Source organism: Zingiber officinale, chromosome 5A, assembly GCF_018446385.1.
Source record: "Zingiber officinale cultivar Zhangliang chromosome 5A, Zo_v1.1, whole genome shotgun sequence".
NCBI classification, from domain to species: Eukaryota; Viridiplantae; Streptophyta; class Magnoliopsida; order Zingiberales; family Zingiberaceae; genus Zingiber; species Zingiber officinale.
The window spans coordinates 3,845,069-3,857,371 of NC_055994.1; the positions used below are offsets into that span (position 1 = coordinate 3,845,069).

Consider the following 12,303-nt stretch of genomic DNA (forward strand, 5'->3'; position numbering starts at 1 on the left):
ATTTAATATTTAAGTTTTGTAGTGACATCTCATTTAACACTCAATCAATACCAGCTTGAATACAATTTGTTTCAAATCAGGAAAATAGTTTAGCAAATTGGTACAGAAATTTGAAGTTTTAGCAGTTTCTAGCTTTTAACTGCTTCTATATGTTTCTGTTTCATCCATATTTCAACTTCCAATCTAGAATTTCAGTAATTTTTCTTCATCTATATGTAGTTATTTTCTTTAGTTAGTTGGAAGATAAACCAACAGATTTAAATTTCTTAATCATTTCCAGCGGATTTCCAACGGCTTTACAGATTCACATTTTAAGAGTTTCAATCATTTCAGAATCTGTCCATATACCTACAACATCTCAATTTCTTTATCCTTCAATCTACAAGATCTCCAAAATATACAGCCCCACATACTTAGGATTTGTCCATCGTAGACAAACAAAGTAGTGCATACAAATTAGAAAGTTTCAACAAAACATAGTTGAGAGTGTTGGAACATCAAATAGTTGTGGAGATCAAGTTCTCCACTTAAAATTTACTGATCAGGAGTGTATCCCACATTTGGCACACACCTGTTATCATTCAATTGAGCTCATTTTTCTAGTTCCATTCCTACATTATAATGGAGAACATCATTTGATTCAACTATAGTTTTTGAGTTTGATTCATAGCTCTCTTAGTTGGCAGTCATAGAGAAACAGAATTCAACAGCTCACTGAATTAATGCTTAATGTCACTGACCTAATGGGAATGAAATCAGATATTTAACAGCGCATTAGTAGTAAGTTGTGAATGCACTGTTAAAAGTATTTTTAACCGCGTGTCCTGTGTGTTGTAGATGCTATATTATTAATTAATATTAATAGCATGCATTGAGCGTTGTTAAAATTATATTTAACAACATATTATTTTTATATGCTGTTATTTATAAAAAATATAATAGTATCCACAACGCGCTTTATTTGGCGCCCTGTAAAAATTATTATTAATAGCGCGCTATAAATATGCGTTGTTAATGACACGCTGCGGAAAGTCATATTTGTTGTGGTGTTAGTATGATAGCCTACAGGCATGTAAGCTTGGTGAACAGAAACTTGGAACTCACATTTACTGAGAAATATGAAGAATATAGAAAAAGAAATGAAGTTGGATTTCATAATTCTGTTGGTTCTAGTTCTAATAAAAGGTGAAATTCATCGTCCCAGCAGTAATCTATGATTAGGTAAATTGGAAAGCTACAGTTGGCTACTGCAGGGAGGGTTATACCTATTGTAGCAATATTTACTCTACAGTAACCAACTCAACTATGCCTCGGGGACAATTTGATTGGTTCCAAGATCCTTATCTCTTCCAAGATCCTTATCTCCGTGATCCATCTGTCATAGTTATGCCAAAATCTACTGTAGATGTGATAGTTGATGCCAAAATCTAATGTCTCTAATGCATAACAAGAATAAGAGAGGAAAAATAATAAAAGAACCAATAAAAATGTTACTTCAGAGTATGAGAAGGTGGATAAAATAGAACCAACACAGTAAGAAAATAGACTTTCAGAGATAAAAATTCCATCTCTAAAAGTCATTATTTTATCTCTAAAGAATATTTGAGATGGAATATTCTGTCTTAAAAAATCGTGAGTGAAAGTCACGTGACTAAATTTAAGACAGAAATATTTCGTTTCAAATTTCAAAAACAGATTGAAAAATATTTATAAATTTGTTTATAATTTGACTAAATGAAATTATTTTCAAATACAAATTCTATTTTTAGTTTTATTTTTAATATATCATTAGTCTATTTCAAATTACATAGCAAATATAAATTTAATTTATTTATAATTTTATTTATAAATTTGTATATAAATTTCGCCTTAAATTTGTATTAAATCTGTCATTAATCGATCTAAAAAACATATTAAATATGATTTTAATCTATTTATAAATTCATATATAATTTTATTTTTAAATTTATCACTGCATTTATATTTTATTTTATTTTTTATATTTCTCATCTACATAATATTTCACAAGAAACAATTACACATTCGTTAAAAAACCTCAAATCCATCAACATCTCATCTCAATTTTTTTTTCTATAATCATACATAATATTATGTCAATATAAAATAAAACAAATGAGATATATTGATTTGATATCTAAATATAAAAAATTAATAAATTTATTATATGTGTAAATTATTGGAATAAGCGTGTTAGAAAAGGAGGTTTACTATTCTCTCCAAAAGAAATTGAATTCTAATATATTTGGTAAAAGACTCATCCTTCACTGTCATTTTATTCTCATATTCAAAATCACATTTGATCTTGTGATTTTCTTTATTCCAATAAATTTAATCAAGTCATTTCATATCTAATATGTCTGATTCTCTTCCTAAATCTTCTTGTGCATATGATAATATTATTTTCTTAGCTAAATGAATGGATGAATCTTTCACTTACATTTTCATTCCATATTTTTTTATTTCTTTGTTAAAAAATTATCCCAATTATCTCAACTCCATCAAATCCAACAAATAATCAATAATTATAAATAATATCATAGGTAACTAAATAATCAATTGTTATTATACAGAAATAAAATGAAATTAAAGAAAAAACTCATATAGTTGAATTGTTTCATTATACATTATACATAGTATGATTTGATAATAAATACACATTCGAGGACAAATTCTTTCATAGTAATAGTGAGCATAATAAGCATGTGTTGGAAATAAAAAGACAATTGCTAAGAGGACTAAATTGATTCAACATTAGCAGGTCTAGTGGCACCAAAAAAAACAAAAGAATGTCTACAATGTTCACGAGGGAAAATTCATTTCAACATGAAAAGTTTGCATACTCTTCAAATTTCTCAACAGTATTAGTATGTTTTTTTTTTAAGATTAAATGACGACTTGACAAACTCTAGAAGTCATTTTGCCGATATAGCAAATTCAGAAGAATTCTTTAAAAACTCAAGTAAATTCAAGCCACCTACCAATCCATTTGAATATCAACATGGTATCAACTTGGAATGCTTTATCCATGTCAAGCAATAACTACTTAAAATGTTAGTGTAGGAAGAAGTTAGCATATAAAATTAATAACAGAACCACATCCAAATCTTCTAGAACCTGAAATGTTTTATCCGTGGTAACTAAAGTGTGATGTAAGTCTTAAGTCTAATATGAGATTTTAAATTTAAACGGACATAATTTTTAACTCGAGATTTGAATATCATACGTGTAAAATTCAAAAACCTACATTTGTTGTCGGTGTAACTGTAACCGTCAATTTTCAATCCCAAATTCAGACATTTAAATCTTTTTTAGGATTTTTTTTTTTGTTATTTTTAGTAATTTTTATTTTTTAGATATTTAGGATAATTTTTATATTTCTGATATTTTTAGAGAGGATTTGTCATAATCCGTATCTTGATTTGAGTTAAGATTCGTTAAGTTAATTATTTCCTTTTCAAGTAAAAATCTATTTCCTTTCTTTAGAATTAAGATTTGCTAATTGTAATTATTATAATTTTTTTCATTATTTGAGTCTTAGATTATGGTCTATATAAGAGTCATATTTAGATATTGAAGGATTAACCCGATAACCCCTCAAGTTTTAATAAAAAATTTTCTTTTTGAAGGTTCCTCTTCTTGTCTTCTCCTCAATTTCCTTTCATATCAGCCCGCAGATTAATCACTATCCTGCTTGACATCAAAGTACAACATCTAAAGAATATAAAATGCATCCTTAGTAATATCCCTATGTAACTAAACCTAGCGATTAGACATGTGCCGAGTGTGATTAGGCCGCGCTAATACGCTGCATACGAGAAATGCCCGGCACTTCCAAGGCTACTATAGGCATGATAACAGCAAGGCAACATCCACCGCACAATTAGGTCGATGCCGCGTGTGATAGGCAACGCCAATGGCCATCGTTGTGCGATTAGGACACACTTGTAGGATTACCTGAGTTTTAGCTTGTTTGGTGGATTCGTGGCTTGGTAGAGAATAAGACACATGAACAAAAGGCTGGAGCCGCGTGCCTTAAAGCCATGCGTGATTTGCGAGAAAGAAACACACAAATAGAAAAAGATTTAGTGTTTTAATGAATTAAAATAAAATATATTTATAATTACTTAATAAATCCCATATCAAATCCGTTTATAATTTACTAACATTTAAAACAGATTTTATTTTCATTTTAAAACCCGATTTATGAAACCAGTTTTCTTGCAGTGCAAAGTTAAGAAAAATACAGTGACAATGATAATTTCTCAACCTCTTCACAATGCGAACATCGAAGTTCACGACATGTTTCTGCAATTCAAATCATCGATATAATCTTGGCCACACAGAATAATCTACGATTATATTCACTCTTTACCTCCATAGAATGCTTCACGATTCATGCATCTACTTGGGGTAGTAGCCAGCAGGAGGATATCCTTGTGGAGGGTATGAACCAGCAGGAGGATATGAACCAGCAGGTGGAGGATAACCATAAGGTTGCCCATAAGCTGGCTGAGAGGGGGCGTAGCCCGCAGGAGGTGGAATAGGCTGATCAATCCGCGACATTTGCTGGAATGGAGGCACAGCCATCACTGGTGCTGGTCCAAACATGCCATCTCTCTTATCCAACTCAATCTTATGTTGTGTCTGCACGCAACAATGGATCGTGTGTTTTCTTTCCACTTAGGGGAAAAGATGCAATACTTTGAAATAAATACAAAGTTTTGAAGTTTTCGTACCTGCATGCATGCGCAGACTCTGCAAAGTATTCCCAAGTGCATGGATCAGATCTTAGAAACATTAGTGTTTAAGAGAAAATATGAGGGAGGAAGTTTGTTCTTACGAGCAGTATACGAGGTCAGACAAACAATTCAGGATCTGGGAAGCCTCTTGGAGCTCTGAGCTTCCGACGATCATCGCGACAATGGAAAAGATGCAAGCAACTTGTTGTAGACAGAACATGAATCCCTGCAGTCAAGTTTCCACATTAAGGTAATTGCTGATTTTAGCTTCGGAAAGCAAATCCTACCAAAAACAAGCCTTTGAATAATTCTTAGCCCTTGAGCCCAGACAGCTCGTGGGCGAGTTCATGATCACATCTTGACAAAGTTAGATAATGGAGGAGAAATCAATAATGCAATGAGGACTTACAATAATGCAGTTATCACATTGAGTAGTCTGTATGTTGAACTCATCTTGGAGCAAGAAGCGAGTTGAGGCAACAGAATTTCCAAAGCACAAGAAAACCTAGAGAACAAAACAGCAGAAGAAAGTTTGCCAAATACCAACCATAACATGTTATGAGATATATTAGCAAAAATTCATACAGTAAAATAAATTAAGTTACACCTATTTCTATTAGACCATAAATCTATATATTTTGCTTCCTTGAAGCAAAAGCTTTTAAAATATGCACTGTTAATGGTTAACATGAATTCACATAGACGACTAGCTCAAGTTTCAGATCCCTTTGGTGTTGGTTTATCTTCCCTTGAGACATCTGTCATTGGCTTGTTAAACCCATACATCATTGGCCAGCACTGTTGCAGTTCAGTTCATGATTCAAGTTTAGGCCAATTTAACAGTGAGGAAAATGTTTAGGTCCTGAATCTTATATCATGCGCTTTTTAGTTGCTCATGATTTGGGGATAATGACTGCCGGTCAACTTTCAACCCTTTTAAATTTTCAATATGGTATCTAGACCAAGTCATGAACTCGAATCTGGACTATACCTTGTCATTCATCTCATATGTTGGATGTCCTAAGCTTTGAACTTGAATATTTTCTGATTGATGGAGTCTTAAGCTCTGAACTTGAATAATGAATACCTAGAAGCAAAATCCTTGGGCTGGTTTTCTAGGGTGAAAAGATAAAAGGGCAAGGGCAAGGAAAGGAAGAGAATTAAAAAATGCACATGGATTATGAATCACATATGTACATTTTTGTGTTTGTGTTTCCTTCCCTTTCCTATCCTAGTTATAAATCAATCCTGAGGTTAAACGGAACTAAGTTAGACTACCAGAATGTGATACAAATGTTCTGTAAAATTCGAACGCAGCTGGGTAAATACATGATGAAAAAATCATTATAGTTGAAAAGTTAGTGGATATATTGATTTGCACATCACCAAGTTTATCAGTATACTGATAACAACGTTGAAATGTACAGTAGGATAAATGAGAGAGAGTACATTTAATGACAGATACAACTACTGCTAAACAAATCAGTGTATTTGGTGTTTAAAGTAAACCAAAATACCAAATACTGGTGTATGTACTGGTTAGACAAAACAACTCAAGGTGTGACAAGACCGGAGAAACAAGAAACATCTAAGACTGATTTTTTGGTTCAATAGAGATTCTGCTTAGTACACGCTAATATGGCATGGCTAGCTAACTTTATGGTATATCATAGGAAAAATAACTATTAAGTACCTCAGTGCAAAGGCAAAACTCTGGGCATCGACTTTCTCCACATCTTCCACTGCATGGTAGATACCCCGCACAGCATGTGTACCTGAAGAATGAAACAATAAAGAAATCATATTCTACAAATTTTGCTAGCAAAGGTAGAAATTAATGGTGCATTGAAATTACCTTGACATGTCATTGTAAAGAGCTCGTTTGCGAAGCATGTACGAGACACATGGTCCACTAGAAACAACAAGTGCATCAATTAAATAGCATGTCCATATACTCCAAATTAGTGAAATAAAACCTAAACAATATAGTTATTTATAATACTTATATTTACATAATAGCTATAACGTGTAACTACAATATGCTTAAACAATCAAGCAAGCTGCCGTGGATTATTAATTTGGATTCAAATGTCTTACAAAAATAAGCACAATTCAGAACAAGTTGTAGCATGTACACTCATTCTATTTCCATTATAAAAACCAGCTTAAATCAGGGGAATCTTATGATGACTAGGTATAATGCTTATTGCTTAAGCCTGAAACTAGTCTCAAAGGACTCCATCATATGACGCAGTCTTTTTACTTAAATCAGTATCAAGAAAATCCTATGCTATTGAAACGAGGTGCTTAAGCCTGAAAACATTGGCAAAGGATTCCACCTGTATACTTCCACTTTAATCCTTACAAACAATTACCTATTTCACAAGTTTGATCTGATGCTGGTAAAAGTTGCTTATGCATCAGAAAAGCTTAAGCTTGCCATCGCTCCAGCATGTCACTTTATACCTTATAGCAAGATGTGGACTAATATCCACCACTTTTATTCTTTTCTTTCAAGGCATTCCATGGCATGATAAAAGGAGATACACTAGCATGGTGTCCATATAAATGTCTTGCAAGTTTTTGAACAAAACCTGGTAAGAAAGCGACACTCTTTCTACTAATTGAACACTAATCCTGTAGACAAAGCATTCTTATGGATACAAAAGACAATCTACTTGAGAAACCTAACGAAGTTAAGGAAAGATATCTCACTAGGAAAGAAAACTCATTTTTTTGAATGATTGAGCATCAACCCTCAGTCAATTAAAGCTTGAATTGGGTCTAAAAGATGGTTCATTCTAGTGTATTCAATTTACAATATTTTAATAAGAAATAAACATATTTAACACTAAGACTATAAATCATGTAAAAGAAAGCAATAGTAGCATGTTTCAGCAAAAAAAACTCAACCATTGCACCAGATATTAGATGGCCAATTAAATCTTAACAGAAACATATATACTAGTGGTACTAACTTGGAATTTGGAGCAAAACTGGAGGACAAGATTATGTTAGTTCCAGCAAGGTAGTTCGAAAGAAAGCACATTTGGCAGTGAAAACATTGAGGGTAATCTGAATTATGATCCTTATTCTTACTTTATAGCTACACAACAGTTCGACAAGATGTAAACTCGTAGAATAAATCAACATTTTCGTTAGATCATAAAATTAAAAAAAAAAAAAAAAAGCAACTATCATCCGCCGAAATTTGGCACTGCCTGTCCAACCACCAAAAGAGAAAAAAAAATAATAAGGCAACATAAACGAACCGGAATTCGGAACCATCCACAAGATGGGGTTCAAAATAAAGGCGAATCGACGGGTAGGAAGCTAATCACTTACCACCAAAGCGCCAGACAGCAAACTGCAGAACGGATCGGGCGTGTCCGTCAGAGATCACGAAAAGCAAGGATGGAACTAGAAGAAGGTAAAGGGGGAGATCTTACAGGGGAAGTCAGCTCGTACGGTGCCCATGAGGTCGGTGTGCCAGAGGTTCCTGTAGTTCTGCCGGAGCTGCATCTTGTCAAGAAACGCCTGAGACGCCATTTCCGGTCACCCACCACGGACGCGAGATCCGAGCAACTCTTTCAGGAATCGGGACGAATCAGGAAGAAGGGCGATCGAATTCGAGATCTCCGCGTAGCGTTTTGCAAAGGAACTGGACTTTCGGTTGTGGGGATCGAGTCTCCGCCCCCAGCTGTTTACTACGATAGCTGGTCAAACAAAAGTAGATAAATTTTCCCGGATTATCCCCTAACAACCCCAACTCTTACCGCAATAAGCCTCCGTGGGACCCTCTCTGCTCCAGTTGGGATGAAGGTAACAAGTGAGTTTCGTAGTGGCGCGTGAATATTTTACTTGTATGCGAAGGCGAGTCGTGTCTTCGCGGATAAACGAAGGAATAAGTGGAACTACTGTTAAAAGAAATTTAAGAAATTTTGATCAGGCATAGCGATTATCCTGACTGGAAGAGAAATTATCATTCCCAAAATTTTACTTAAAAAAAAAGAAAAATATTATTAAGAATAAAAGATTAATTCAAAAATATAGACTCTGGATATGAAGATTAAAAATAGAAAAATAAATATATAGATGTCAATTTTTATTTAGTAAAGAAATTTTAAAAAAAAACATACTATAAAAAAATCATATATCACAAACTCTAACCTATAAATAATAAAAATATTCTAAATACTATAACAACAGAAGTTATTGAAAATAATAAAAAATATGTTGAGAAAGATCTAAATGATAATTTTTTTATTCCAAATATAACTATCCTGTCTAAGAGATGAAGAGATGATGTGTTGGTTATGATAATTTAATTGTTGATAAAGAGAAGACTTTCTCTGAGAAGACGATTTCTTTCATATCCTGCGCACACTCAAATAATCTGACAAAGCGTTAGTAACCAAAGATCAGGGAAGGAATCCTTGGCAAGGCCCTCCGACGCTCAAGTTAGTACGATCTTCGACGGGTGAAATGAAGAACAGTCGTGGATACTCGCGAGCATAGGTTTCAGATGCAGATGATGCGTACCTTGCCAATGGAGAGGGTCCCCTTTATATACCACCTCTTTACAACCTCTGTGATCATGAGGTGGCATTATGCGTTGGAGTTTGTTAGGTGATGAAAAAAAGTACAGTCTAGATGATATGCAGTAATAGTCTGAGGAATCTTTTCTCTACCCACAGATGTATCTCTTTTGTCGTTTATGACTTAGATCCTTGATGAAATTGTCGAGGAAGTATGTTGTCATAACTAACTTCTGCAAGAAGTACCTAAGGAATATTCCCTAACAACCCTGACAAGCTGTTAAAATATTATCTACTGCTTGTTTGTTAAGTATATTTCGGTCGATCCTTAAGCCGGTCTCTTTATTTAGCTGATGTAATTTGCGCTAAATATATCTCGGTCGATCCTTTGTCGGCCTGCTTGTTTGGCTGATGTATTCTGCTCTGAATATATCTCGGCGAGTCCTTAAGCGTCCTACTTGTTTGGCTAATATACTCTGCGCTGAATATATCTTGGTCGGTTCTTAAGCCAACCTCTTTTATTAAACCATTCAGCTGCATTCTGTATATTCCTTTACCCTATGTCAGATTAAGCTACTCCATTACATCCTGCGCAACATTAATATACTTGTTGGAGAATGGTAGTGTGTATCGGGATCCCGAGAAATTCCTTTGATAAGTGTTGTATGTCTGATCATGCTTGACCGGGCATATGTGCACTTTGGTCGGGCATACTTGGAAAGTTTTATGAAGCTAAGGGCCTTAAGCTCGAATAGCCAGTCGCATATATGGGAATTGATAAGGCTGAGTACCTTTAACCGGGTCAGTCTTTATCCAGCCAGTTACACATATGGTAACTGATGAGGTTGAGCGCCTTTATCCTGATTGAGCTTTATTCGGCCGGTCGCATATATGGGAATGAATGAGGCTAAGGACATTTAACCTGGCCGAATATTCGTACGATCAGAGCATAGATGCTCACCCTGACTTTAAGATTGAACACATGCACATGCACACTGTTATTTATAATTAATATGTTGTAAAATGAGTCAGTCATTCTGACTGTTATGTAAGACCTCCCTAAGATCCGTCCGCCCTTGAGACATTATTGTTAGGACCTTCGGATGCGGCTAGAGAGGGGGGTGTGAATAGCCGACCTCAAATTATCGTTTCTTCCTACAAATTAGGTTAGCGCAGCGGAAATACAATGTAGAAACGAAAGTGGAGAAGATCAAACCTCAAACACGATGATGTAACGAGGTTCGGAGATGATACTCCTACTCCTCGGCGTGTCCGTAAGGTGGACGAAGCCTATCAATCCGTCGGTGGATGAGACCCCGGATAACCGGCTAATATGAACTCCTTCTGGGTGGAGAAACCTCGCCACAATCTCTCTTGCAACAGCAAGAATGGAGTACAACCAATAGAGAAAGAAAACAAGAACAAGATAGATGTAAAAACACTTTGCTTGCCTTCTCGTCGACTGGAGTTCGATGAAGAAGCAACTTCACGATGTCAACAGCAGCTGATCACCCAGTCGAGGGAAGCTCACACGAAGCTTCAAGAATAGGGAGCTCAGCAAAGCTCAAATCGCAGTTGTAAAGAAGAAGCAGAATTAATCACTGTAGCAGCAAGCAACATCTGATTTATATCTGCACCTGCGAAGAAGAAGACAGAACAACACAGAAATCTAGTCGTTGTGTCGCAACAGCTAGGCCTGGACCGATCAGGCTCCACCCTGATCGGTCTGGGAGGCTCCTGATCGGTCTGTGGACCGATCAGGCCCTAGTCTAATCGGTCCCCAGACCGATCCCCATACCTATTCTCGTCTCTGATCGCTTCCTGATCGGTCTGTGGACCGATCAGTAGGCTTCCTGATCGGTCTACAGACCGATCAGATAACTCACAGTGACCCTCTGTTTGGTTACTGATCGGTCACCAGACCGATCAGATAAACCTGAGTATCACTGGATCGGTCTGCTGACCGATCCAATGCCCATGTGGATTTAGAGCTTCTCATCCCTAAATCCTAAGGCCTTCCTGATCTTGAGAACGAGCTACCGAGCCCTCTCTGACCTAGTCTGGAGAAACGAGCTACCGAGCCCTCTCCGACCTAGTCCAGAGAACGATCTACCGAGCCCTCTCTGACCTTGTCCAGAGAACGAGCTACCGAGCCCTCTCTGACCTAGTCCGAAGAACGAGCTACCGAGCCCTCTCCGACTTCGTCCGGTCCAGAGAACGAGCTACCGAGCCCTCTCTGACCTAGTCCGGAGAACGAGCTACCGAGCCCTCTCCGACTTCCACGTCCAGTCCAGAAAACGAGCTACCGAGCCCTCTCTGACTTCCCATACCAAGCTCCCTGCTTGGACTTTTCCATGCCAAGTCTCCATACATGGACTTTTCCCGTGCCAAGCTCCCTGCTTGGACTTTTCCGTGCCAAGTCTCCATACTTGGACTTTACAGAATCAAGTCAACTCAAGTCGGGTCAACCAGGTCAACCTTGACCGAAGGTTGCACCCACAATCTCCCAAGTTTGTATTCTTGTCAAACATCAAGATACAACTTTTCTATTCTCGTCAAACATCAAAATACATCTCGAGTCAGGTCAACTCGAGTCGGGTCAACCAGGTCAACCTTGACCTAAGGTTGCACCAACAATCTCCCCCTTTTTGATGTTTGACAAAAACCATAATCAAGTTAGGTTAACCCGATAACCTAACTTAGGTTTTCCAATAGTTCTCCAATCAATGTTCTTCCTTGAACATTCTCTAAACATTCTCCCCCTTTTTGACACACATCAAAAAGAGTGAATCAAGGTCAAGAGTTTCTTCCTAATGAAAGTCTCATACCTTTCATTGAAACCCTTAATTTCCCCCTTGATACTAAATACAACAATCAACTTAGTGATAATCCCATATCACTCATCCTCAGAAATCGCGTAAAAACTCCCCCTAAAAGTCAACTCCCGCTTGACCAATAGGTAAAACTCCCCCTAAAAGTCAACTCCCCCTTGACCATTGCACCAA

The 12,303-nt window shown here is 36.3% G+C and overlaps 1 protein-coding gene across 1 annotated transcript; it reads right to left on the bottom strand.

Annotated features, from left to right (window-relative positions):
• Positions 1–4,221: 4,221 nt before the first annotated feature.
• Positions 4,222–8,476, bottom strand: LOC121979294. The gene is made up of 8 exons (XM_042531272.1): positions 8,210–8,476; positions 8,106–8,127; positions 6,616–6,672; positions 6,454–6,535; positions 5,170–5,265; positions 4,862–4,986; positions 4,758–4,776; positions 4,222–4,665 (listed from the first exon to the last, which is right to left on the bottom strand). Exons 1-8 carry the CDS (start codon positions 8,307–8,309, stop codon positions 4,423–4,425), a joined length of 744 nt encoding a protein of 247 aa, XP_042387206.1. The 5' UTR covers positions 8,310–8,476; the 3' UTR covers positions 4,222–4,422.
• Between the last annotated feature and the right edge of the window lie 3,827 nt (positions 8,477–12,303).

What these genes read in the sequence shown, in the direction of transcription:
- LOC121979294 (XM_042531272.1), bottom strand. Translation starts at nt 8,309, where the DNA reads ATGGCGTCTCAGGCGTTTCTTGACAAGATGCAGCTCCGGCAGAACTAC. An exon ending in CTTTACAATGACATGTCAAG is followed by an intron (nt 6,536 to 6,615) that starts GTAATTTCAATG and finishes TTCATTCTTCAG; the next exon opens with GTACACATGCTGTGCGGGGT. An exon ending in AATGTGATAACTGCATTATT is followed by an intron (nt 4,987 to 5,169) that starts GTAAGTCCTCAT and finishes ACTTGACTGCAG; the next exon opens with GGATTCATGTTCTGTCTACA.